Raw genomic sequence first — 25,593 nt, 5'->3', positions numbered from 1 at the left:
AAAAATTATCCATATAAATTGTTATGAACAAGCTTAATAAAAAAAAAATGAAAAGAGAAAGGTTTGTTTCTATTTATATTTTTTCTGAGATTAAGATTTTTTTATCTATAAGAGTCTATGTGAATAATTCTTTTAATAATTAAGCAATAATAATTTTTTTCTTTCTGTTTCTCTCTCTCTCTCTCTCTCTCTCTCTCGTCTTGTTTATCAAATCACTCTTTCCCTATTAGAGAGACAGCTCGGACGAATAAAGCTTCATTATGTGAAGCTTTGTACATAGGTACAACCTGGGTAATTGTATCGTGGTAATTATCCATTTGACGGCTCGTAATCGGTAGATGACAATTCGACGACAACAATGCGGTCTTGACATTTCATCGAGCAATCGTCAGATCAGGAGCAATCTTAGAAATGTATGAAAGAAATCAATGAAAGATGCATGGGTAACGATTATTTTTACCACATAAATTTTTATGTGAAACCAACGATATTATCGTAGAGTATAAATCAATTTTCACAATTATCATTATCCCATTTACTCGACACTTTTCGCAATTACAATCTAATGGTCTTAGCGAACACTATTTCAATAAATTTCACCAAATCTAATACACTTACGTAATTAAAGAGTTCGTAAGACGTAGACCTTCGAATAGCGCTCATTGAGGATGCATAACGCGGGATCGCGACGTTGATGTTATTCTACTGTCTTTCTCCGCGAAGGCATCGAGGCGGAGGCGACCCTGACAGCACGTGCATACGTCGTTCGCGTTTATATCGAGCGCTGCAATTGCGTTCGTCGCCGAGAGCTGCACCTGGCAGCGCCCACGAAAAAGCAGATTAAACGGTCCGCACGTATCTTCCCCGCTCTGCCAGTGATTCGCCGCGTCGCGAATAAAGCTCCGTCTTGCGCCAGTTGCTTCCGCGACGAGATGCATGTGCGATGCGTTTGACCATTTCCCGCCACGTGTCGCCGGGAAAAAGATATAAGAAATGTCGCGCGCCATCGGTGAACGTCAAACATTTGTGTCGTGCGATTGAGCGCCGTCGGTGTTCGAAACTGTCCAAGGCCAGGGACAAGAAAAAAAGTTGTGACACTTCGGCATTAAGGTAGCAGAAACTAAATGGGGGGGGAGTTGCTATCTTAACTTATTATAATAAATTGCATTTGTCGTTTTACTTATTTTAACTTACTATACTCGCCGTCGAATAAGCAGGAATTGAATAAACAAGAAAAGAGAAAAGGCCTTCGCAGTTAAAAATAGAAATCTCAAGTATTAAATGAAAACAAGTAACAAGAAGTTTCAAGTTACAGAAGACCATAATGAGAAGACTATTCGAGAAAGACAATCTTGCACACGTGCACTTAACGTAATTTGGTCCTTATTATAAGATGACAAAGCATAAAAAGCTTATAAAACGCGTGTCAAAATTAATCCGTAGCGTAGGTAGATAATCGTAGTGTACCATATCTTTTTACATGCTCGTTTATATTATGACGCATTGTCCGGCATAAAGAAATGATGATGCAGTACATTACACTTTATCTTCGCGTGCTGCCTTTGTTAATTGAGTGTGTTGCTGAGTTGTATTACTAACTTTCTTCTTATTTTTTATGTTACATTTAAATGTATATAATTTACAAGTACATATTATATAATATTTTAGCAAATTTTCACAAAAAAATTTTTATGTAATAATAAATGTCGGATTTAAACAACAATTTTGCTGTTGCATATCAGAAAATGTTATTTATGTGAGTATATCTTGTATACTGTCTCATTTACATTGTGACACAAATTAAATTTTGAAGTTAATAGATTGTTCCATTATTATTTTTTTTTTTATTACTCCTTCTAATAGCTGCAAATGATTTTAATTTACTTTTTACATAATCGATAGTAGTCAGGATTTATTTATAACAACATTAAAGGTAGTCTAATTAATAAATCAGGAACTGAATAAATGATATCAATAGTTTATTGTATTATTTAGTTAAATTAAGAGACTCGTAAATAAAATTTATTTTAATTGCAATAACATAGAAAATTATGTGACATAAAAAATAAACTTTTTCTTTTTTTTTTATTTTATATACACGTGCACGCGCATATATATATATATATATATATATATATATATATATGTATATAAATATTTTTCTTATGCTTGTTATTTAATCAATAATTTTAAATTAAATTAATTGACAAATTATCTATTTTTCATGTTATTAAGACTCAGTAATAAAATCGATTATTATCATTTGCCACTTATCAACTAGTGATATTAATATTACTCTTTCTCTCTCTTTCTCTCTTTCATTATCGCCATTACTCTTTCATATATCGTAAATTACTGCGCGTGAGAAATTTGGTAGTCGCATCATCTCAACAGAAGGACCGAACACGTGCGAAACTCCGTTCTATGAAACTGTTGCTCACAGTTCAAAATTAAATCGCGATTACCATAGTAATTTAGATGCTTTTGCAAGGGTGAACGTGGGATATCAAAAGAATCGTGACTGTGGCTGTTATACGATCAATATGTAAATGTAAATGTATGTGAACAATTTAACGTCTTTTATTACTAGAGACTTACATTCTCGATAATAATACTGACATAAAACTTTTGTTCGCGAAGTACATTGCTTATGTATGATCTACTATTCGGTAAAAACTTTGATCAATCTATTAGTTAATCAATCTTGAGAAATCATAGACTTGAAGGACAAAAGACAAACACCTGGCTTGAGTGGAAAATTAGTGTACAGATATTAATATTTATTTTTTGGACATTTTTAAGTTAAAAATCTTCTTCTCTTAGCAGAATTAAATTTTAGCGGTTTATATATTTGAATTTTGGCAATCACTTTTTTATGTTTTGTCATGATATTACCTACTTAACATTAAAGTTGCTCTGACAACCGCTGATAAACGTGAGAACAGAGGAATCAAGAATGTCGCAAAAGGAAATTAGTAAATGTCTCAGAGGAAGAAGATGATTACACGAGAAGACGAAGATAACAGGCAACTGTATTATTACATTTGTTTCTTTTAAGAAAAAACAGGAGAAAATATATTTAATGAGGAGAAAGGAAGATCTCTGAAATTTCAAAAACATAATAAAGAACTTAATAGAAATAATTGCCAATTATGACGAATGAGATTGAAGAATTTGTAATAAAACAATAAAGTCAACGGATTAATTACGTGTTTAATTACGTGTCTGTATACATATATGAATACATTTTTTGAGAATGTATATAATTTTGAAAAAATGTATATTTTATTAAATTTAATTGCGAAAAGATGCTTAAAAAAATTTTAATTAAATTATTATAAACATAATATACATAAACATAATATACATAAACATAATATACATAAAATAATTAGGTATTTATTTACAATTTAAAATAATATTGAGAAATTAAACATTTTTTTGTAGAATTATTATTGTTGCTGAATTATAAGTAATGTGATAACATTATAACATATCAGAAAAACTGAATTTATAAGTTGCTTATATTTATAATAATATAATATTTGAATATATAAAATTAAATTTGAATAATATATTTAAAAAATGTTACTTAACTACATGGAATATTAGCTTTTACGTAGGTTAATTAAATTTAATTTGTTTTTCCAGTATACTCTGTTGAAAGAATGTCATATTTGGATTACTCATATTTTGATTCACCCTTTTAGTTTTGTAACCAATCCATTTAGTTTCATGTTTGATCGACTGTTTTAACAGTTTTACAATTGTTATTTTTCTCATTTCTTTAACTTTTCTTATTTTTGTTCGAAATTGTGAAGATTTTTTTCCATATATCAACTGTCAATTGCAGTCGAACGAAGCAATTTATTGTATTTATTCTGCATTGCATTGCACTGCACTGAGCAAAAGTTGTCGAATTTCCTATGTAATACGAGAATACAGAAATACAGATACGTAACACGTAGAGAATAAAAATAATATTTAATTAATACAATTAAAGAACTCTATTATCATATCTGTTAAAAAGGAGATAATTGATTGATTAAACAAACTCCGATAAGATTTACAGTTTTAAATAACGAAACACATTTTAACAGAAACAAACGTTACTTAAATACAATAAACATTAATATGCAAAAGAAAGTTATAGTAAGAGAAATCAGAAGACGAGCTTAATTGAGATATAAGACGAACAATATTTTATTAGTACATACAATAAAAATAAAACATTAATGTAAATATTTAAAAAGTCTAGGTAATTTTAATAGATAAACTTTTTTTTGTAAATTTGTATTACAATGTTACTAATATATATAATTTTTTATAATTCTCTTTATTAATTAATATTTTAGAATAAGTGTTATTGTTGTTATGCATTGTTATATACAATTACATTTGTTTATTAATTATAAAATTTAGCTTGTTATAAATATAAATATTATAAATAAATTTTTTAAATATTTTTATTAGTTATTTTGAATAAGCATTTGCCATTAATTAGCATTTAAAATAGTTTTAACTTATAACATTTTACGATACAGCATTTATATTTTGTTATTTCACAAATAGAACACGAAACAAATATTGAAGTTTTGCTTTAATTGTAAAAAATTAAATTTGTAAAAAAATTAATTTCTCTTATTTTATTCAGAGGCATTATCTTACTATTTTTAGATCAATTGTAAAATTACTCATACGAATAAAGTCAACGTCCAGCTAGTCTACCGCAGATTGTGCTAAATTCATTTTCATTACTGAACGACAGCTCAGAAAAGAGAATGTTGAAATTTCGAATATATCTATAGCAAGGACAGTGAAATACATTAAAGTTAGCTCGTGACAATTTGCAAACATGGATAGATACAGTGCTACGAATATCAGATGATGTAAAATGTATACAAATATGTAATTGTGTTGGATAATTATTTAATTATGCAAAATTAAATTACAATCTTATTCAAGATATACATATATAAATTATAATTTAATTATCGAAACAGGATGAAATTTTTACTAAAGGAGAGAGACTTAACTTAAAACTGATAAAAAAATTAGTACATTTTATTATTACTTAACTTTTATTTCCCTTATAGTGATAAATCTAAAATATTCATGTATTTAAATGCGGAGAAGTAGAAACAAACTATATTAAAAGATCTAAACAACTATAAGAAAAATTGAAATGGATGGTAATGAAATTTAATAGCATGGAAGCGGAAGGAGAAAGATGAAGAGGAAGCAGTTGTGTGCAAAGTGACTCTGACGGTGGAAGCTTAATTATTATTAACTGGTGTCAGAGTAGTTGCGGACGGTCGTGGACGCCTACGAAATATTTCGCATTGGTGTACGTTCGTGTGCACATTTGGCATTGTCGCCGAAATGAATGAACAACTTTCAACGCGCATTAATTGAACGTTAATTATAAGTTAACGTTACAACAAAACTTGAATCAACTTTTATTAATAAAGTAACAATTGGATATTTACTGGAGGAAAATTTACCGGTAGAAGCACGTTTCTCGGAAAAGGAACAAAGTCGCGGACAAACGAACCCGATGATATTTCTGCCGGTTGGGAACTCGTTAATGCGCTAATAATAGAAAACTTGCGTCCGCGTGATGAAGCGGATACATGCAGAGAATTGTCGTCACCATCGGCACCGCGATAATTAAATCGAACATTTATTTTCACAGACCGTGGATGCAGCCGAGAGCGGGCAGTGGCGGGGCCCATCCGGGCGGGACAGGTGACGATGAGGCCCCGAAAGACCCGGGTGCGCGGATTACTCATCAGTCTTACACGGAAAAAGATTATGAAGGTAAAAAATCCTTAGATTTTCAAATTTCAAGTTAATGCGAATTAACACTAAGCGTAGTCACCAAACTGTTTACATTAGATTATGAACAAGTAGGAAATTATTCTAATAGAATTTTTGAGATTAAATCTAAGAATTAGAATCTAAATTAAATAAATAGAAATTACACAGAGTCTAAATTAAATAAATTGTTTTATAATCAATTTTTAATTAATTAAAGAATGTTTTATAAATATCTTTTGTTATAATGCACAAGTTTCCGAAAATATACTTAATAATCACTGGTTAAAATACTTGATGTAATTTTTATATAATTGGATATTTTTAACAGTATGTAATTATAATATTTATTAAAGAATTTTGTTTCATCATACTTGATTGAGTTGCAAAAAATTTGAACAAATTTAACGAATAAAAAATACTATAAAATAGATAGAATTGATTTTTTCTTGTGTTGAACAGATTTAAATTTAATTAAAAAGTTCGAAATATTCTGGTTCTATAAAAGTGGTTGGCGTTAAAGGTGATAAGTCGAAGTTACTTGGTAAAATAGGACAATCAAGTCACTGATATTAAACGGCTATATATATTTGACTTATCAAATCTACATTCTATTTTTGTAGGATTTGATATATTTTTCCTTCTACTGTTCCGAATTTTTCGACGAGAAATATAAACTACAGATTTTTTGTCAGAAATATGATATTTCATTTATGCAATTATTTTTGAGATTATTATTAAGTTTATATGAGAAAAAAAATTTTTAACTTATGAACTAAAAAAACGGTGAAAAAAATATTAATATGAAATTGATAATTTCGCCCATTCTTGGCATCAGTTCATTTTACATGAATTGATGCCAATCCATGAACGCGGATATTTTATATTCTATAAGCAAATTGAACGTGAGCTTTAGTTGAAATATCAGACATTGTCTATAGCAGGCAATAACGTGCCTGCATCTGCTAGGTCAGTCTGATACGAATCTGGCTTCAGTATTTGCTTGCATGACAGACCTTGCGCGTGTAGGTGCTTCGAAAATCGTTACTTCGTTAAACAACACCGACTGTAGATGGATATGGGCTTGCGACGAGGTCATCTCATATCGATGACGAAACGTGCGAATAGAGGCCGTACATATTGTGACTGGTCTTGTAAACGCTGGACTTCTTAGCACAACAAATTTATCGTCCAGTCTGGCAAGTGTCTCTCTCCTGCGATCAACAGGATGCAAAGCTTTCTTGAAAAATGTCAAACCGCCTTTAAAAATAAAACGTTCCATTAAATGATTAATTGAGGGATTTCTTAGAAAAATCAAACAAGTATTAAAAAAAAAAAAATTTTTAAGGAAAAATAAGCTTCTCATCTGCAAAGTCTTTATTGTATTAATATTGTGATAATTCTTTTCCGGTTACACATAATAGATATAAGAACAAAATTTTAGTTTGACAGAATAACGTATTTTAAAATGTAACAGAGGGGATGATTTGGCACACAAAATTACCTAAACTGAAAAAAAAATGACTTGTCTGGTTTTCGTAGAAACCCTTGAATTACATTCACAGCTCGCGGCCTTCCAATTTGTTTATAAATATAAATTTATTTCAAATTTATAAAAAAATATTTAATTAAACATTTTCATAATATGTATTTAATAACATATATAAATATATTTTTAATTAACGCTAGTGATGTCCAATTATATTTATACACCTATCTGTAAATTATGTAATATAGGTTTATTCATTTACTTATTTAATTACTATACAGTTTCTGTAACAATTTCAATTTGACACGATCTTTATTCATAGTAATGTAGATTACAATTTGTTAATGGAAACAGTCAAGAACAAATACTCTTTGTATATTGAGATAGTATGTAATGATTGTCTTTGTAGTAAATTGCATATCATGCTGAAAAATCGTATTACTAATATCAGATATTATTAACATCAGAAAAATGGTATGCCATTAATGTACATCGTCCACGCGAAGTTTATTATTCATCCGCCTATTGCTACAAAATCGGTACAAAACCTGTTGACCTTTTCGTCTGTGTAGACTTGTCTTACAATTAGCACGTGAACCATTTGAACCATAACCCACGTGAAAATTAATCCCATCTGGAATGATACACGAGAACCCTTTCACTTCTGCAGGATCTACTTGTCTCGTATTGTTGTAGGCAGGATTACGCGATCAACTGACGCCGACCTAATTTTCTTTCGTGTGACGAAAGAAAAGCCCGCGTACACTTTCATCAGGGTGAATCGCTCTAAATCCGCGCATCTTCATGAGGTACTATGTGTAACGGGGCATCCCTTTCATCTGCTTCCAGGTCACAGAGCGCACACGGTGTATGTGGGCGTGCATCTGCCAGGGGAGAGAAGACACCGCCGACACCATAAGCACCACCATTCACAACGACAGCCCGGTGGTAAGGAGGACGCCGACAACGATAGACCGAGTAAGTTGTTCCTTCGTTTTCTTCCTTCGTACTCCAGAAAATTGTGTGGTTCTCGACAATAATGTTCGCGTCGTGTAATTCGTCGAACCTGGTTCAAACAGCGACCAAAGTATCGTACAATGCGAACGCGCAAAGTAACCCTTGTACGGATGTGGTAATTCTCAGATAGATTTTTACATGGATAGAGCATCTTTTTTTATTATTAACGTCAACTCTTTTTAACGTCAAGTGATTAATTCATTGTTACGATGTACTTCTAATAAATTCGTTGAGAATGTACCTATACTTTTGTATCTATATTAGTATATGTTATTATACATATATCTCTTAATCGTTAAATTACATATAATTTATTCACGCGCTTCAGCCATACTTTATACGATAACTATTGTCGATAAATCATCTGATTGTTATCGCATCCTGCATTCCTGCCAATAAGCGGATATTTCAAATTCTGTGGCTTAACAGAACGTTGCGGTAGAAACGAGGATTCACACGTGGGCAGCACACAAAGTGTTAATTACATATACGATATTACCTAACTTTTCGAATAAAGTACATAGGAATTTGCATGAGAGAGCTAAAGCGTTAAATAAAACGCTTATATATTTTATATATATTAATATATTGCGATATATTGCAATAAAATTTATTTTTTCAATAATAAAATTGTTATCAAATTTTTCAATAATAAAATTAAGTATCCTCAAAACATCAACAATTTTAAACTATGAAACTGACAATGAATCAAAACTGAAAAGATTTATGTGAATTTTGTTTGCAACCGTTTACACTAAGATTTCTTACGATGTAAACGTGGTATTTTCTTTAGCGTAATTAAATTTGGTAGAAAATTGCTCAAAACTTAAAAAATTAAGTAAAAATTGATGTCACTTGAAATATCTGTGATTTTAAGAATCTCTCACATTTATTTTCATAATAATAAAAAATGACAGATTGTTCTGCATTGCATTCAAAAGTAATACAAAAAATTTAGTGACGATTGGTTATCTGGATCAAAAAATATTTTTCATAATATAAAATAAGAAGTAGAAATGTATTCTAATGGAAATGTATTAAGAAATCATAACAAGAATCTGATTTTTTAATATAAGTATGTTAACAATTCAAAATAATTTATGTAAAATTTTGTTGTAATGCAGATATTAATTGTTTTGCGTATATAATTAAATTTATTTATTTATTTACAAAACAACTAAGTTTAAAATGAAAAATCAAATTTGTGATATGTGTAATATATTCTTAATTATATTGTTACAATTACTTAGAATTGTAAATGTACGTAAATTCATTTTTCTATACCAAGTTAATTTGTCATTTTGATGGACAAATAATACTAATAATGAGTGAAGAAGATTGTATTAGCTACAGATCTTTAAATATTACTTCAATTTAGAAGTTAATGCATCAATAAAATGGTCTGCAACAATAAAATGGTCAAATCTTATAACATCGTACTCCCACGACATTCGTACTATTTACAACCCTCAGAATTTGGCATCGACGCATGCTACATTCCTTGTGTTCAATGACACATATATTTTTAATATACGTAAAATTAAATTATGCATAGTTTATAATTAGTCATTATATTTTGCAATTTTGTATTTATATAACGCATTGTCAAAAAATATTACATTAATAAAGAAGAGATATATAAGATGATTATTATAATTATCATCTTGATTAAATATCTTAATCATATGCAAATAACAATTAATTTATAATAAATATTACAATTTTTTATGTGAAATACCGTATAGCTCTTAAAGATAGAGGCAAATCTGTTAATTTTGCATGAATTTTTCTTTATTTAAATTTTATTAAATCCAACAATTTTTAACAAAGAATTTATTTAATTACATAAATGTAATGTGTATAAATATAAAATAATAAACTATAAATCTTATTTCTGCAGTTAAATAAAGTTGTACGTTTTCTACTTTTGTTACTTAAAACAGACAGACGGTAAATATAGCAATAAAAAGAGGACTACGCCAGACTAAAAATGAAACGAGGGTCGCTGCCTTGCATTTCGTTGTGGTGTAAATTTGCACTTCGTGATAGCGCTATTGTTCGCTCGTTCAAATTTTACCGCATTTCAAAAAATTGTGTTTGTTGCATGAAATTATCACACTGATTGTTCTAAAAATCTTTGACTACATTTTCATACTAAAAGCAATTCGAAATGTTAAAACGCCTTATATGTGACGCGTTGCGCTTTTGTGGCGCTTTTGAACATGGCAACGCGCCAACCACTTGTCGAGACTTATCCGGGTATTCACCCTACTTCTGATACACCGAATACAAAGAGACAATCGATACTGTAGTAACCCTTTAATATAAAGATAAAAGAAATGCATGGCTCTAACCGAAACGAAGAACAGGAAAAAAAGGAAAAGTCTTATATAGACAAAAATAGCATTTTTATATTTTATGTAAAAATAACGATAATACATACATGAGAGTGTTAAAAATTTGAATTGGTTTGATATAGTTATTATATCAAACCATATATATAGATTATTATCATTGTTAAATAAATCTTTATTGACAAAAATTTAATTGGAACATTATCTTTACTTCGTAAAATTTAAATTTTTTAAATATAATTATTAAATATTTTCTTAATTCATCAAATTTCAAACATTTTAAAATAAACGTGCCAATATTAATTTCCAAATAATTTTATTTTCTCTAGAGTTCTGTGATTTGATACTTCTAAAGCTGTTTTCATAATTTAATGACGGATTAAGAGAATCTTTAACGGACAGAAACTCTCGCGTGAAGTAAAATTGGGACACGGCACGGAGAATTACAATAAAGTAAAATTTTATTGAAAGATTAGAAGATGTTGAACCTGATCTACTTACTCATTGTAACGAATAAAACACAATAAAAACACAATGAAAAAAACGCTTAGGTATAATTAGTCAAGTTTCTTAATTCTTTTATTAAGTAAAACAAAAACATATTTTTTGCATATACAAAAAAATAATTAAAAAATGAAAAATTATTTTAAAATATTATTCTATTAAATTAAAATAATTATATTTATTATAATTTTTTAAATTATATAACTTTGAATATAAAAATAATTGCAATATAAAACATGCAAGTTATTCTGAATTTAAATATTTTAATATAAATTAAGTTTATATAAAATAATAAAGAAGTATAATTTTTTAAAAGAAAACTGTATTCTAGAAGAGACCTGTATATTTTTTCAAATTATTGATAACAATAATATAAAAATGATTAGAATTATAATTTAGAATACACACTACACTAAATTAATATTAAATTTTAATAGAAGTATTATTTTTCAATTTGTATTGTTTAATTATTCTTTTAATCATATTAGTTGTTAATAAAATTGTTTCTTGCTATTTAAAATAATAAAATTATATAATTATAATGATTATGAAAATCGACAACTATAAAAGCTAATTGCCTAATATTTAAGATCATATAATAAAAGAATATTGTCACTTAAAAAAAAAAGAAAAAAAAATTTAATTTAAAATAAGATTAATAAGTTGAACATCAAAATATAATATGTTTGTATAACAAAAGATATAGTTTTATATGTTTTTAATAATAGCTGAAATGTTTAAAATAACAGTTTAAGTTAAATATTATTTATATAATTAACAGAGTTATGTTATCATAATTCTTCAACTTTATTTAATTTTTGGACTAATTAGCAAGTTTATTATCTCAATTATCTAATTATTGCATTGTTTATTATAAATATTTTCTAAAGATGTATTTATTTTTGGTATATATTTTGTATTGTTTTGCCTGATGGGACTCGATAAAACTGAAGAAACACTTATGGCCTTAAAAATATACATTTACGACTACAGCCTTCAAGAAATGGGTTTCTTAAGGACTCTCACGCGGAAAGTACACAGATCAGAAACTCGTTGCACTTTCTTAGCAGTCAACACTATAACGCTATCCATTTAATTTCTACCGCAGCAAAGCATATTTTCACCGTAATATCGTTTTATTACTTATTTAAAATATCTTTATATTAGTAGCTAATAATAAATTGTAAAGATTGTGCATTCAATACTAATAATGACACCAATGATGGCACTAAATGCATATTCTTTACAATTTATTACTAGCCATTGTGATGTCAATAATGGTATCATTTTACTACAGGTTTAAACTCAGAAAATCAGCAATAAAAAATGGCAATTTAAAAATATTTTATAGAACACGTTATAAAATATTTTATATTTGAAGAAATTTTAATATTTTAATATTTTAAAAGAAAATCGCATTTATATCTGTCAAATTCAGAAAATTATAATTAAAACTGGTACAATTGACATGTTAGATTATAAAACTTTTTATATTAAAGCTTTAAATATTGTTTTTATTAAAAACTTTATTCTTCTATCAGATTTAAGTGATTTCTTGAAAGTCGTGAAAAATTTCCATATCATACTTTATATTAACTTCTATCTATAGACTTCTAAATTAATTAATATCGAAACTCAAGTACACGATTACACTTATACAACTTATTTTATAAGTTTATAACATCGACGGATTTTCATAACTTTATAGAGTTTATATATATATATATATATATATATATATATACATATACACATAAATATTATACATATTTATAAACTATAAACTTATTTATTTCTTCATTAAAAATAAAGCTCTAAAAGTAATTTTTTAAAAGTTGAATTAAACAAACATTTTTCGAATTTTGAAAATTTTTGCAAAGTATTTAAAGGAATTCTAAATGGAATAATAGATTATTTAATTTACTTATTAATTATTATATAAAAATATTTGGTGAAAAGTTAAACTAGTTATCAATTTAGAATAAATAAGTTGAATTTCTTTAATATAAGTATATTTTTTGTATCAGTGATAGGAATCTTCAAGTTAATCAATATTTTGGTTGTCAGTACCTTTCATCGTAAATATCTGATTACGTCTTTAGCAAACATCGTGTATATATCAAGACAAGTGATTAAGATATCCTTCATCAAGAACGGCTGAATCAATACGGCAATTGTCGTGCTTACATTTGAGATTCTAATTGAGAACGCAAATTATGGACCTACAGCAACACGATGTTTCATTACACAAAGTAATAATTATAAAAACAAGTTAAATAATATTCAATAAAAAATCAAGTATTTTCTTTATGAAAAGGCGAAAAGATTTTCTGTTTTTCGTAATTACGTTGAAAATAAGATTATTCATTCTAAATCTCCTCATCTTATATGTCGGTAATATAATAGAAAAATTATGTGTAACACAAACTCCCTCGAAAGTTAGTAATCCTTTTGTCCGAATGACACGGTAACACCGTTGACATTGCAGGACAATTGTTGATGGCGCGCAGGGGTCGTCTCGCTAGCATCTGCGACCCCGCCGGCGAGATGATATGTAAGCCACTGTTACATATGAGACTCCTTTATGTGATGCAAATATTTACTGCGAGGTCGTTCGTGCATCCCGCAACGCAATGCGACCTTTAATTTTCCTCGCGGAAGATCTCACGTGTTTGCCATCATTTGCGCATGTGACATCTCTAATACGAGTGATTGGTCACGAGTGACACTTTTGTTGACATCAGACCCGTGAAAAAGTAACAATCTTGATATTTTAAACTTAATTATAATGTAAATGCTTCGACAATGTGATGTCAAGTGTCCGCGATTATCGCGTCACATCACGTGCATCGACGTTTATCGCAGACGCAAGTAGTTTGTATATCACGCGGATAGCGTCATCCTGATTCTTTGATTATCATTGCGTAATCGCGATTGCATTTCATGTGCCGAACGCATTTGCGCGGCCATGTGTTGCTGCAACGCGCGCGCGGATTTGCAAACTCCGCACGTGCGAATTGTGCGCACGTCGAGGTGTAACGTTCGTTACTTAATACGTATGCCGCTCGCGATAAATATTTACAGCCTCGTGTGGGATGTACGAACGGTACCGAAATTTTGTCGGCGCACAACATAATACATACAACACAATAAATACAAATCAAGAGGAGGGTAAGAGCGCTATTTCCACGTTCGTGGGATATTTGAATATGAACGGTGAAAAATATTGCCGCGCTTACGACAAATAAAGAACAACAAATAAAAATCGTCGCTCGTGACGAATGGGCGATATTTTTAAAATCATTTGTGACCATATTCTGCACGAAATAATAGAGTTGCACCCGGGGATTTGTAATTCAATTATTATAATTGAATGTATTGGAATTCGAACAATTTGAAATTGGGAAATTATTTGCCAATATTATATACAATATTAGAATACATATAATATTTAAAAATATAACGTGAAAAGTATTTACGTATAAATTTTGTTTTACATAATCCTGTGAGATAGATCTCGTAGGTCAGTACATAATAATTGATTGACCTTAAAGTCCTTCTTTACATCGGCGATAGTTATAGAACAGGTCGGGGAATATCGGATAGCCTTTTTCTCCTGCCGTTTATTTTATAAAATAGTATTTTACCCAACTCTAACTATATAACTGGACATTACACAACAGGTTACACAATTGTTTTAATCAGAAGGTCTCTATTTTTCACTTTGCTTTCTGTGTGTCTCTGAAAAATGATCTTTCGAATATGTGCATGCGTCATCTATCATATGGCGTATACATACGTATGTTCATATCACACATCTATATATATTTTACGCTATTCGTCAGTCGATCGATCAACGTCAACTTCCTTTCACTCTTGCTTGGAAACTGACGTGACCGCGCTCAAAAGACCGTTTTGGATGCGAAATTCTGTTCTTTTCTCACGTTTCTTAAGTTTCGTTGATATCAAGTCTAACGTCGGATACTTTTGTGCTGACATCTCTCAGTTTTCGTCAAACTTTGTTTCCTATAATCATTTCTGTTCTCCTAATTTTCTAGACATATAAGAACTTGTCTTTCTTTCTTTCTCTTTCTCTTTGTTGATCTTTTACTAAATAAAACTCTAGTTTCCCTCTTAAATGTGCTGTGCAATGTTTCTTTCTGGACATTACATTCATTCGCTGAGATGCGCAAAGAATAAAATGCAACGTGGCATGTTCTGGAAATTGATAGTTTACTTGCTTGCATACCGTTCTGCACGTAAATAAGGGTAGTCAATATGTCCTAACGATTCGCTGGTTATCTCTAATTGACGTGCGAGTTCTCGTTAAAGTTATCACTCTATAATCTCTATTTGATGAACAATGTACATAATGTACATAATGAAAAATTGAGGCCAGAATGTCTGCCGTTATAATATTAATAATGTATGTATTTTGCATTTGTCAATTTCTTCAATAGCATTTAGCTAAACATTTCGCAAGTGATATCATTAAACAAACTTCTCATCTGTTATATCTTATTATATCTTAGCGTGTATATTCTGATATAAATGTATTTCCTTTCTGTATAAATATTGTACATATTCTCTGGCGTATCTCCGTTTACAACTTTGAGATCAACGATTTACGCCTTATTGCACAATTGTTTAGTCACTCCGCCAGCCCAGAGAGTACAGTTTATCCTTGGCGAGGAAGTTGGTGACGATGCGCACGAATCGCATCCGCTCTTCTCGGAGATGGAGGAGCTCGTCAAGGATGGCGACGAAATGGAATGGAAAGAAACAGCGAGGTAAAGATCGAACTGCAATTCCACCTCGTTGATTTTTCATTATTTGAAATGCGGGAATGTTGCACGTTAATGTTATGCATTGAAACCATCACCGTCCTTTCTTTTGCAATAATATATATTATTTTTATATTCGAAATAATGTCCAATTTCCTCGATTGCAATCTAGTGACATGGCAAAATACATATCCATACATAATAATATAATTTCAATTTGTTACGTCAAAAATTTTACAAAACAAATAATTAAACGAAAATGTCAGTGAGACAAAAGCATGAAAATTATATATATATATATATATAATATTGATACTAATTCTTCTGATGCAGATTGGTGCTTTAAACTTATACATTCTTTAAGCTTCAAAAAACAATTTTTACAACTTTTTATTTCTTAAATAAGATAGAAAGTATTGAAAAAAGAGTACGTATAATATTATAATATTAAATGTAAATGTAATATATACGCAGATGGATCAAGTTCGAGGAAGATGTCGAGGAAGGTGGCAATAGATGGAGTAAACCTCATGTTGCTACACTATCACTGCACTCACTCTTCGAATTAAGGAGCCTCCTTTTAAACGGAACCGTCATGCTCGATATGGAAGCAGGAAGTTTAGAACAAATAGCTGATCTTGTTCTCGATAACATGATTAGTAAAGGAGTATTATCGGTGGAATTGCGAGAGAAGGTAAGAATGTAACAAAGTGTGAGAAGAAGCATCATTCAATCTGCCCTATTAAAATAGAAAAGTTTTATCGCGATATCTTTAAATAGATCACAAACGTTTATAATCTCCATAATTTGTCTTTGATATAATCCATATATACAAAGTTCATTCATAAATCTCGTAAATCTATTTATTGTCGAAAATCGTTATCGATTTAAAATTAAAAAATTTATGATTCGTACTTCTAAACTTATTTCGGATATTTTTGATTTGAGAATTAATACTTCAGCATATCAGACACGTGTATCTCTAACCAATCGATCAGACGGAGTATTAATATCATTTCAGGTGAGAGAAGCCCTTCTCGTCCGACATCGGCACCAACACGAAAGACGTAAAGACAATAACATGTCGAAGTTACCGATCATACGATCGTTAGCTGAGATAGGACGTAACCATTCCTCCTCGAAGAGTAAGTTTCACATTACTTCTTTGTCTCAGTACCAGTAAATAACTTTTTGACAGGTAACCAATGGCTCTCTACACGAATACTGTACATAATACTTCTAAAATTAGGCATATGGACGCTCATAAACACAGATTATTTCAGCGTGATTAGCACTACCCCGTATGCCTACCTAACGTGTCCATTCTCAACACGTTTTTCCTTGTTCCTTTTTATTATTTTATACTTATATTTAATTTGTCATTCTTTTTAAATTATGTTTTGTCTTTTCATTAAAAAAAATTATATAACAAAGAATATAAACTATAATAAATAATTATTAGTGTTTGGACACAAAATTATCTTTATATCCATAGTTTTTATTATTTAATTTAGTATATACCCTTATATTTAATTTATTATTTTTGTGCTTTTAATGACCCGGGACAATGTTCAATAGATAAATTATAATGAATTTCTAAATTCAAAATGGAATCAAGATTGATTTTTTTTTAAGTTACTGATCTTGATTTTTATTTTACAGATTACTTTTTTTTTATTCATTAATTTTGGATACCTCGGGTCATTAAGAGTTTATTATATTTTAAGCTAATCGAATTTTATTTATTTTAATTTCTAATCCAATTTTGTTTTTTGTGTTTTTACCTGTATTTTTTCGTTGAAGACCACCCGGATGACGGTGGCGAGACGAAAGAGTCGGGTCCAAGGGTCCTAGGGTGTGCTAACTTTGTTAAAACACGTACGACACAATCGACATTTTCAGATTTCGACTGTTCATGTGGTATGCATGCCTTGTTGACGTCAGATTTGCAGGAACGTCGTGATCCAAAGGACACTTACGTGCCGTCCGTCGCCCGCAGCAGTAGCTGCCCGAACTCGAACACGGCCCCGCTGTCGAAAGAGGCGAAAGACCTCAAAGGGCCGTACCTTCTGGTTCCAGGTACAACTTAGGCCAGTTCATCCCGCTAAGCAGCCTTGGATTGCGGTGCTTTCGTCGCTTTTCTAACCACACCCCAACGGAACAACCCACTAACAACATGCGTGTATCGATCGCTTCGCAAATTCTAGGGTGTCTTTATCGCTGGCGAGATTAAAAGCCATCGTAAATTTGGTTTTGCAACTTTGATCCCGAGAGATTTGTAATTTGATAAACCGAATACGCCTTTAATCTTGATGTCTTGATGTTAACATTTTGAACTCCCAACGAGGATGTAGTAAAGTATAATTGCCAAGAGGTTTATTTTAGTTTAGTGCATTAAGTGCAAAAATTTAACATCAGTAACTTGAAAACAATTTTAGAACGATAACGTATGATTACGAATTTGGGAGGCAAGCGATACGTTTAGCTATAACTTGGTATCATTGGATTGTGTGTCATAGTGCGTGCCGATCAAGCGAGGATCAAGGCAATCTAGATTGTCGCTGGATCCGTCCGCGATCCGTTGGATTTACAAGCCATCATGGTCATTCCCCAACTGCCTGATGTTTCTTGGTGATTGTCTTGCTAATTGATTGTCAATGTGAAATATTTGGCGTCATCAAGACTGATCATCGCTCTCATCAAGTCACCCTCTTCGTGCTCCGGAGTTCAAGCCGGTCAAAAATTTATAACTTAACGCCGTTTCTTTTCTTTTATCAGACGAATTTGGCATACCCCACGTGGTGGGATTCACAACGTGGTTCGCGATGTGTCCGCTAAAAGGTTAGCTTGCCAGATGGTTTGCTCTCGAATCTGCACAAAATTTTACTTCTCACTTATCTTCCGTCTATACTAAAAGTCTCTTCTTTGTCGTCTTATCACGTAAGCTCGCGATCGACGCGCGGCGAAACTCATTCGAGTCTCTCGTCGATCCTTCCTCTTACTGTTTCAGCTCGATGGAATTATAATTGTCTTATTGTAATGCACAACAGTTTCAACTATAAGGACACAACATCACCTAACATTCCTCTGCGCGAAGCAAATTTTGTATAACACTTTACGTGTCTCTTTTTGTTAATACATAGCATTGATTTGAACAATCGAAAGTTGATCCACCAGAAGGTACTATCTTTTATAAATACGTGTCTTTATCGACTAGAGAATAGATGTCAACAACACTGCGGTAGATAACGCGTCTGATCTATTCTAGTTGCGACTACATTGCTCGATTCTACCTCTCGAATATTAAATACATCTTATTCATTCCGAGTACTCACTGAAGTTAATTATTACAGCTACCAATGCAACTTACTGCAACACGAGAAGTTGCTCAGCATTCTCACGGGCATTAAATGTGGCTGTCTAATTACTGTCTTCTGTTGACACTGAACATCATCCTTTAGTCTGGGCAAATAAGATTAGACAGCGATATTAAGCGCACGATGAGAGAACACGGGGAATTTTAATGCGTTTGCAAAATGACGGGTTTACTTCCTATCGTACGTGACATATTACGTGGCAATTCATCGTACGCGTTCTCATTATTCATTGATCAACATGCACGTTCCTTCGTTAACGTAGGCCAATGTTTCTAATTCCGATCATGAGGCATGGATCTTTCTATGTGATCTTGAGTGCACGTAACTCGATGTAAACCCTGTCTACTGTATATGCATTTTTATTGTGCATTGATCATTCTAGGTGTTATAATTGACTAATATATTTTCAGTATCCTAATTAATCCATTTTCCTCGTGATGCAAAGAAGAAAAATAAATATTATTCTTTTTAAATACTTTGAAATGCGAATGCTTTTATAGAAGGCAAGGAAATGAATACTGAATTATTGCAAAAAAGTAAATTATTGCCAATGCTGAGCGCGTCCGCAATCAATAAGAAATTATGTCCTCGTGATTTTCTTCGTCAATTAAACGAGACGTTTCGTTTGTTCGTGTATTCTTCTAAATGTTCGTGATCCATCGTTTGAGTCTTGCGAAACTTGCTGGCGAACGTATGGAAATGAAGTTAAAAGTGACGTTAAAGTATGAACAATGTGGCAAACCGTGTGGTAAAGTCGTGCGAGGAGATTTCGTGACGTTCATATATTTACTATTGCCACATCCATACCCGGCGTTTTGCACGCACTTTCTACATAGAGAAACAATTGCATGTAGTATAATTTTCTCCCGGCGGTGACATTGCAATCAGCACGTGTATGTACATACATACGGAATATTCCGGAAACGAATTGTTTGTTCGCACGCGACAATTTTCTTTTCGGATTAAATTTTCAGATTGAAATTAAAATGCTGTATATCAATAAGACGATTTTTTTTTTTACTTTTAACTCGACGGTTTTATCCTGCTATCGCCGAAGGGCTATTTCCGCGACGAGAAGTACAAGCGAAAACAAACGATATATATGCAAATTGATTTGTCATACATTTTATGTGATTCCGATATCAAAACGATTGCGCGTTATTAATGATGGTGAATGATCCTTTATTCCTCCTTGCACATTCCTCTGTAAATAAAAGACGATCCTCGTGTTGTGTTTCATGCTCATTTTTAGTGGAGGAATCAAATTCCGCTCCGGCAATCGCCGGCGCAACAAGTCAGGGCAGTGGAGCAGCGTTGAATGCTGGCAGCCGCTTCCTTACGATACCCGGCAATCCCGGTAAACCGCTTTTCTGTGCTTGCTTTTCTACTCATATACACCTTGACACTTCGCGAGCCGCATTAATCCGTAGTGAAGTTCCACATGTACACGTAGTAGACTAACTTGCAGTAGCAATTATCCATGCTCGTTGACGTGCTCGACAAGTGAGAATCCGTTGCGAGATCGAATACGAATTGTTATTGGAAACGCCGAAAGGCTTAAACAGAACACTTCATTCGCTTGCCGACAAATTGTCGGAAAGTCTTTACCATACTGCGGATAATGGTGGTCGATTTGCAAATAGCGCCAGACGTCATTAATCCTCTTGTCATTTCGCGAAGTTAGATTCGTTCAGATTTGCTAAATGATAAAAACTTTAACTGTTAAACATTTACTAAAAATAATTTTAAGGATTTAGGTTAAAGAACTGGTGAAAAGAATAACAGATGTATCATTTTTAATTGTTTATCACAAATCAGGAAATATCTAAGCAGATATTTTTACATAAACGAATTGTTTGCGGTGGACTGTTAAAAAAATATCAAATTGCAACATAAAGTTTATATTAGGGATAGTCTTCAACAAGACTATTAGGGAAATTTATGATAAGATTATCTTTGCAAAGGACGCTAGCGTTCATCCCTGACATTTGGGATGCGTTTGGAGAGAATGCTATGAGCGCATTAGTCTATCCTCGTTCTACTTTTAATGAGTATTTAAAGATAGACTGATGCTGATAGCACTAATAGCGCCTCCCCGAACGCATCTTTGGTGCAAAGGTCAAGTGCTACTTTAAGTATGGCGGTCTTTTCGATCAAGCAAAGTTCATTTGATTCATTTAATAAAATTAATTGGTTGATATCGATTAAATGCACTCTGATGTAGGAAGAAAAGATTCAAGAATAATTATTAATAAATTAATATGGCTAATTATCGCATAACCAATCAGTATCAGTACAATATAATCTTAAAATTTGTCTGTGTTTTATAATTGATAATATCTCTTTTTTGATTACGCTTGCGATTTCAGATTAAATAGTTATTTCATTACGGTTAAAAAGTTCATCTCTTTAATTAAAAGTTGGCAATTCGAGCTAATTTGTTTCGTATGATAGTGTACTTAATTTAGAAAACTCAGAGATAAACATAAAATTGCAATATTCCATGCTGTAAATAAGATAAAATATTAAATATTGTATTATTGATTATTCACAATGAAAATACAGAAATTAATCCCAATTACAATTAAAAATTGATATTTACGCGTTGTTGAAAACATTGTTTTATAAACATTCTTATTTTATAAACATTTATTTGTTTTCTTTATTACAAAACTCTTGCTCTTTTTTCTCCCCAAATATACTATTTTTAAAGCTTACGTTAATTATGTTGAAATAAAAAATTCATGTTGAGTTATAAACAAATTTTGCGGTTGTAAGTGTAAATCAACAACTTTTTGAAAATTTTCTTTGTCAACATCATGTTATTTTACAACCACACCACTTACTTGAATTGACCGGAAAAATTCATGAGTTTCCACGACGGTATGATGTATGATTTTGCTGCGAGATAAGAGTGTTTGGTCTTCTCGATTTTTTGACACTACTGTAAAGCGGAACGTGTTCTAGAAGTGTTGCAGAAGCACGTTCGTGCGAATGACATAGGGCGTGAAATGCGAGCTTCACGAAATTGCAATTTGCCTCGTGCGCGCACTTCGGAGGATTAATGACGCACGGGTGGGTGGAGGCCATCATTTTCTTCATTGCATGCTGCTGACAGGACTCGTTACATAGGTCGCGCGTAAAAATGCAGTAGGCAGTAAGCCAGATCTCTTTCAGGCCAGGAACCAGGTAGTAACGGAATGGATCGGAGCCCCAGCAACGTGTCTATCAGCAGAATTCACAGTTCGTCAGCTTTGGAAAACGGAGATGCTAATCACAGGGTTCGTAAATAGACCATTTGAGATTCTTGAGAGATTTGATCCTTCTATTTTAATTATCTGACTACGCTGGCAATAACGGTGAAGACTCAGCACAGATTATATTTATCGGATATCTTTGAATTATTGCCAGATACTGTATTGAATGCAATTAAGATGAATAAATATACATATGTTTACATACGCATAAAGTACGATTTAGCTTTTGTTTAAACTTAATGCAATTGTATAATATTTCAGTTGATTACTTTCCGATTTTTTAAATATCAGACAAGCGAGAATCACTAAATTTTTAATGTTTTTTATAAGGAAGTTTTATTCAAACTTTTCTCCTTTAACGCCACGATTGACCTTCTGTATCGCAAATAATTTAATTCAAGAAACTTCAACTTCCATTTTCTCATTAGGGTAATACGCACTTTATGAGAAAGATACCACCCGGCGCCGAGGCAAGCAACATACTCGTAGGTGAGGTCGATTTTCTCGACAAGACTTTGTCCGCATTCATCCGGTTAAGCCAAGCCGGAATAATGGGGGACCTGACAGAAGTTCCTGTTCCGACAAGATTCATCTTCGTCCTCCTGGGACCCATGGTAAGAATGCTACCGTGACTAAAGATTGTAAAGATCTGATTAAATATAAAAATAAAAAGTATTAAAAAAAAGTTATAATCGTTTCGAATTAAAACGAATAAATTGAGTTGTAATAAGTTGACAATCGTAAGAAAAATTACTTTCTATAGAGAGAGCAAAGAAAATAAAATTACTATTATATCTTGTCTTTTTCGAAAGTCTAATAATTTATTCATTTCGAATGCTATGCATTTGAAAGTATCGGACTACGGAGACTCCTATGTTCAGAAGAAGTTCAAAAGAAGTTCAGAAAAAGAACGACACACGCGGGTCCAAAACTTTATACCGTTTGAAATATTAGAACACTAACATATCGCATAAATAAATTGCGTAATGCAAATAGAATCCCTGACTTTAATGTTATCAAATAAAATTGTAATACATTCATACAAGTATGATGTTATTATAAAGAAATTTCTCAAAGTCCTGTTAAATCGTCAATTATCTGACGAATCAATATCTTTACTAGCTATACAGTTATATCAGCGATTTATCACGGACAATCATCTTCCACACTCAATCTCAAATGAATGAAAGATCTAAGAAAAGGATATAACTAGTCCAAATTACCACTTAAATGCAAGGTTTTTACTTTGCATTTATGTGTATGCATATCTATCTAAATGTAAATTGTTATTTTTGTCAATTAATACTCGAGAAGACCGCCTCTCTCATAGCAGGACAATTAAATGGTTAATAAGCAGTCATGCATGCTGATTGCGTTTGCTGAATATTTTCTCTCTCTCTCTCTAGATCTCTCTCTAGGAGAGAGAGAGAAGAGATCGAGTAGAGATAGACTCTCTCTCTCTCTCTCTCTCCTCTCTCTCTCTCTCTCTCCTCTCTCTCTCTCTCTCTCTCTCTCTCTCTCTCTTCTCTCTCTCTCTCTCTCTCTCTCTCTTCTATCTCTCTCTCTCTCTCTCTTCTCTCTCTCTCTCTCTCTCTCTCTCTCTCTCTCTCTCTCTCTCTCTCTCGGAACTAAAATATAAAATAATTTTTTCTTCTTCACGTGAATGCAATTTAAATACATAATTATGAGCTAATTGCATCTTGACATGTCGTCTTTGTACATTGTGTTTTTTATTGTTATAAGTTATGTTTGTTTCTAAATTTGAATACTTTTATTATTCTAAAAATAAATATAAGAAATTATGTCAAATTTTTATTACTAAATTTGCTGTAACTTACATATTAAAATATATATAGACTTGAAAAATGTTTTAAGAATGCATGGTAGGCAAAGAATTAATAAAAATTTAATTCTTAACTAACACTTAAACATTTAAATTATTCAAAAGCTATTATTATATCTTTCAACTTTTTCATGAAGCATATATATATGTGAAGGTAATATTCTCTTAATAATAACTTATAATTATATGAGTTATTTATATTTTTTTTGCTTAAAGATGGTATACCTTAAAAAGCTATTCTGATAATTAATCATAAAATCACAACATTATATTGAATTTTAATGACACTTTTTTCTTTGGATAAGAATGGTTTGCTTACGTCATTAGTTCTTAGACTGTACATAATCTTATTATGGTAAAAATTATTTATCGATAAACAGGGATACTAGTTTATTTTTGTACATTACACGTGACTGATAATCTCACAAGTTCTTACAAAGTTTTTGCTTATCACTTCATGTTACGTTAGTTTCTATTAAGTAATTGTTTGTAATAAGTTATGCAATAATGATTAATCTTAAGTTACGCCGTTTTATGATGGTATTATAATTTCAAAATATTTAAAATAAATTGTTTAAAAAGGTACAATATAAGACATGTGAAAAAATGTATATGAAGGAAAAAGTGTTATTAAAATTATATTAAGTAATACACTTGTTTGAGGTTTATATTGATTAAATTTCTATACGTCAGACATCATAACTTATAATATGCCGCCTTGCATTATCTTTAGGGTGGAATTTCGGGTTTCCACGAGATAGGCCGAGCTATGGCGACCTTGATGTCTGACGAAGTCTTCCACGACGTGGCTTACAAGGCAAAAAATAGAAATCACCTCTTATCTGGTATTGATGAGTTCCTAGACGCCGTGACGGTACTACCACCCGGTGAATGGGACCCGGCCATCAGAATAGAACCGCCAGCGGCTATCCCGTCACAGGTAAGAGTAATTCTAGAAATACAAAGCGATATAATTTTTATGAGTTTGGATACTTAATGTTACATAAACGCTCGAAAATAATTTTATCGATGATAAAAGAAACACGTAACAAACACAATTCTGTGAGAGAAAAGTCTTTAATATCGGCACTTTATTTCTAGATAGTATTTCTTAAACAAAAGCTACAATACTGTTTCATATTTTATAATAA

General features: G+C 31.4%; 1 protein-coding gene across 13 annotated transcripts in view; it reads left to right on the top strand.

Annotated features, from left to right (window-relative positions):
• Positions 1-25,593, top strand: part of LOC105838746 (electroneutral sodium bicarbonate exchanger 1) — a 56,321-nt gene that overhangs the window by 14,745 nt on the left and 15,983 nt on the right. For 2 of the 13 annotated variants that reach the window (XM_012684523.3, XM_012684521.3), the window contains 11 exons: positions 5,696-5,820; positions 8,156-8,284; positions 13,670-13,735; positions 15,833-15,971; positions 16,440-16,659; positions 16,987-17,110; positions 17,868-18,044; positions 20,595-20,699; positions 22,520-22,623; positions 23,028-23,213; positions 25,176-25,382. In XM_012684523.3, the coding sequence (XP_012539977.1) occupies positions 5,703-5,820; positions 8,156-8,284; positions 13,670-13,735; positions 15,833-15,971; positions 16,440-16,659; positions 16,987-17,110; positions 17,868-18,044; positions 20,595-20,699; positions 22,520-22,623; positions 23,028-23,213; positions 25,176-25,382 (1,575 nt within the window). In that variant the 5' untranslated portion in view covers positions 5,696-5,702. Of the gene's footprint in view, positions 1-459; positions 1,111-5,695; positions 5,821-8,155; positions 8,285-13,669; positions 13,736-15,832; positions 15,972-16,439; positions 16,660-16,986; positions 17,111-17,867; positions 18,045-18,743; positions 18,807-20,594; positions 20,700-22,519; positions 22,624-23,027; positions 23,214-25,175; positions 25,383-25,593 lie in introns of those variants that run through there. The other 11 variants (XM_012684526.3, XR_001139241.3, XR_001139240.3 and 8 more) reach the window with 11 other exon arrangements.

Source organism: Monomorium pharaonis, chromosome 3 (genome assembly GCF_013373865.1).
Source record: "Monomorium pharaonis isolate MP-MQ-018 chromosome 3, ASM1337386v2, whole genome shotgun sequence".
Taxonomy (NCBI): Eukaryota; Metazoa; Arthropoda; class Insecta; order Hymenoptera; family Formicidae; genus Monomorium; species Monomorium pharaonis.
This window is presented reverse-complemented; position numbering and strand designations above follow the sequence as displayed.